This window comes from Humulus lupulus, chromosome 8 (assembly GCF_963169125.1).
Source record: "Humulus lupulus chromosome 8, drHumLupu1.1, whole genome shotgun sequence".
Classification (NCBI taxonomy): domain Eukaryota; kingdom Viridiplantae; phylum Streptophyta; class Magnoliopsida; order Rosales; family Cannabaceae; genus Humulus; species Humulus lupulus.
In genome coordinates this window covers 13,967,317-13,970,988 of record NC_084800.1, presented here as the reverse complement: position 1 = coordinate 13,970,988, position 3,672 = coordinate 13,967,317, and the positions used below count along the sequence as shown (strand labels likewise).

At 32.5% G+C, this 3,672-nt stretch overlaps 1 protein-coding gene across 1 annotated transcript; it reads right to left on the bottom strand.

The window, feature by feature from the left end:
* Positions 1–2,253: 2,253 nt before the first annotated feature.
* Positions 2,254–3,312, bottom strand: LOC133794684 (disease resistance protein Pik-1). Its single transcript, XM_062232041.1, has 3 exons — positions 3,088–3,312; positions 2,897–2,975; positions 2,254–2,767 (listed from the first exon to the last, which is right to left on the bottom strand). The coding sequence occupies exons 1-3, from the start codon at positions 3,091–3,093 to the stop codon at positions 2,622–2,624; spliced, it is 231 nt and encodes a 76-aa protein (XP_062088025.1). The 5' UTR covers positions 3,094–3,312; the 3' UTR covers positions 2,254–2,621.
* Positions 3,313–3,672: the final 360 nt, after the last annotated feature.

The following is a 3,672-nucleotide window of genomic DNA, read 5'->3' as shown; positions in this document are numbered from 1 at the left end:
AATTTCTCCTTCACAACAATTGGTTTCTCTTGGCGGATCTTTTGATTAAGTTCAAAAGTTCGAAGAGATCCCATCAATTCCTCAACTTTCAAGGTGTCAAGGTTCTTTACCTCCTCAATGGCTGTGATCTTGGATTGAAACCTGTCAGGAAGAGATCTAAAAATTTTCCTAACCAAACAGAGTCAGACAACTTTTCTCCTAAAGCAAAATATTCATTAGCAATGTCAGACAATTCTTCATAAAACTCAGTGAGGGTTTCGTTTTCAGACATGCGAAGGTTTTCAAATCTTGTGGTCAACATTACAAGCCTAGATCGCTTAACATCTATGGTTCCTTCAAATTGAGTTTGAAGGATTTCCCAAGCATCTTTGGCAGACTCACAAGATGAAATCAATTTTATATAACTCTCACCAACACCATTAAAAATTGCATGTAAAGCTTTATTATTGTAAATTGACAATTTATCTTCTTCATTAGACCATTCAAGTTCAGATTTCACCTGTGTCTTACTGGATTTCAAATCTGTCTCGACAGGTGGTGTCCAACCGGTCAATATTGATCTCCAAGCCCTTTCATCAAGGGATTTGATAAAAGCTTTCATCCTTACTTTCCAGTATGGATAGTTTGTATCATTCAGTAATGGAGGGCGAGTGATAGATCCTCCTTCTACAAAGATAGACATTGCAAGAACAAGAACAATAAACGGAATAAACCAAGATCACACTCAGAAATGAGTGACCCGCTCTGATACCAATTGAAATTCCGTTTTTAGTAATTACCAAATTAATTAAACTAAGTGAATTAATTAAAGTGTGAAATGGTAATTAACTGTTTACACAGAATACAGTTCTGTCGGGACAGAAACCACACTGAACACAATAAAAAGACAGTGCAAAACAATAAAGAACACAACGAATTTTTACAAGGTTCAGAAACCCTTTCGGATAACCTACTCCTTGGGGCCACGCCCAGAGAGTAAAACCTATTAATAAAGAATCACAAGTACAAAAACATTGACTTAAACAAAACAAGACTCCCTCTTGAGATTTGCCGCAACTTGTTGTACTTCTCTTCACTAATCTGATCTTGATTGAAACACTCAACCACTTGAACTCCCTTCAATGGCCAGCGAGTGCTTGCATCCTCCCGACGCAAGGCTTGTAAAAATCTTCTCCCGAAGACTACAAAAGTTGTGTTCAAATTACAATGTGTATTCACTCACGAACATGGTATAAACTCACCACTAAAAACTAAACACACATATTTCTACAAGATCACGTGAATACTTATGATCTTGAATACAAAGAGGAACTCTCACAAATATTACAATTATGCTCACAAATAATGCATCTAAGAGTTCACTTTTCTCACTGCCTTTAGAGCCCTATTTATAGAGTCATTTTTCGTGCTCATAAAGGCTGAGAAAGAATTCTTCTAATAAAGGCAAGAATCATAGTAGTTATTCTTGATTTGATGAAGAGTTGCCTTTTTTAGAAAATGATGATCCGACAAATGCGATATCGGTGGGGACAGCTCAGGCTTGTGACGGATAAAAAACAAGCTAAAAAAGGAAACAACCATTAATGTCATTAAGAACCAGTTTCCTGATTGCAATCCTTGAGCTGCACGAAAAATATATAAGCAAATAATTCAAAAACAACTTTGGGTAAGTACCGAATATTTGCAATATACTTTTTCTCTTTAAAAACAAAATGAGACAATAAGGAAACCAAAATTCACAAAAAAAGGAAACCAAATATTTCTGAAAATTATAATAAGAGAAACCAAACATTTCCGAATATTATAATAAAAGGAAATAAATAAATCCACCAATTTATTTTTTAAAAAAAAAATATTTCAATGAAAATGCCAATTATAGAATTTACAAAACATATCCTCTAGCTGCCTTTTTGACACAGATAAAACGTCAAATATTGCTTGTTTTTTATTTACCGGGGTATTTTATACATATAAGAATTTTGGATGTATATTATTGTAGATATTGCTTAAGTATAATTTTATATCAATTATTTTCTCAAAAGATATATAAATATAATTCATATAAATGAACTGCTAAATTACATATTGCTAGTTGTTCAAGTTTTTTCGATCTCTTGAATCTTAAGTTTTAACCCAAAACTTGGATTAGACATGTCCACCCCAGCGTGAATTTTGTGTTCTATTTTTTTTCCTTCTTCGGATTGCTTTGTCTTGGGAAGCTCAGAAAAAGCTCCCCTTAAAATAATTATAAAAAAAACTAAATTAAGCACTCTTTATTAATAGAATATAAGAACACGATCGTCCAAAATCTAAAAGAGAAAAGAAAAAAACATGATCATTAACTGTTAATCAATACGTATACGGCAGGTAAAAAGATTACAGGACCTACCAAAAGTCTCACTAAATTAAAAAGTGCCCCCCCAAAAAAATACATAATAAAAACTCTCTCTATATATGAATCTCGCATATCTGTTAATATATATAACCGCAAGACGGAAAAAAGAAAAAAAAAAGAAGAATGTTGGGATTGGATCATGGGATGGATGTTTTTTTAATATAGAAAAAGAAAAATTATTTTATGAATCTGTCGTTATTATTTACTATTTACTATTTACTATTATTTAGGTGATAACTGCTATACTAATGATGTGAGCTTCACCCAACTTCTTCCTCAAAGTCTTGGCCAAGTCAACGGCGTCAACGCCATCCCCAATCACTACAACTTTATCTTTCACTTCTCCTCCTTCTAATCCCACGAAGTTTACACCTGGGCAATATTAATTATTATTAATATCGTTATGAATTTTAAATATATTACACTACTCATCTCATATAAGAAACTCTCTATATGATTAATATGGTAATTAGTAGACAAATAATAATTAGGAATTATTACCTCCTCGGGTTGCCGCAGCCTGGAGTGCCTTGGTCTGGCATTTCTTGCAATTCATTTGCACCTTCATCACAATCTTTTGCTGAAATATATTCAAAATTATCACATTTATTAGATTTTAATAATTATATACATAGATAGTTTTTAATAAATATACATATATATATTTATAAACAAATTAAGTACAAATTAACCTTCATCTTTGTGGCTAGCTCTTTCAGAATCGTATAATGAATATTGCAGTATATATAGATAAAAAGATTGTTAAGGAGGAGAAAACACTGAAGTGAGGCCGATTATATATGGAGATTTCCCCTAAGATAAGCGCTATGAGGAGAAGTGTGTGAATGAAAGTAGTGATGAGGAAACTTCATAGTACTTTGTGACTAATTAATAAGTCTTCCTTTGTGATTGAAAACTAACTCTGAATAGGCTTCTCTAGATCTTTCTAAGAAATAGGAAATGACCGACCGTATTAATTAATATTGTTGGGGAGCAAACTAATAATGCACATGGTTAGATCCATACGTACCCTCGTACAACAGATAAATATTAACGTTTCATAAGTGCTGAAGCCGTGTCCAACACGCGGTGTTTCGAAGGTCAATCTTTTTTCTTCTTTCGAATGCTCGAGGTCAAAATTTAATCAATACATCTAGTCTTTCTGCAAGAATGATTTTTTAAAATGCAGAAGTCCATTTTCTATTCCACCAAAATTAAAAATAAAAAAAATAATGTAAAGTATATGACTTAAATACCCTAAGAAAACAGAATATATA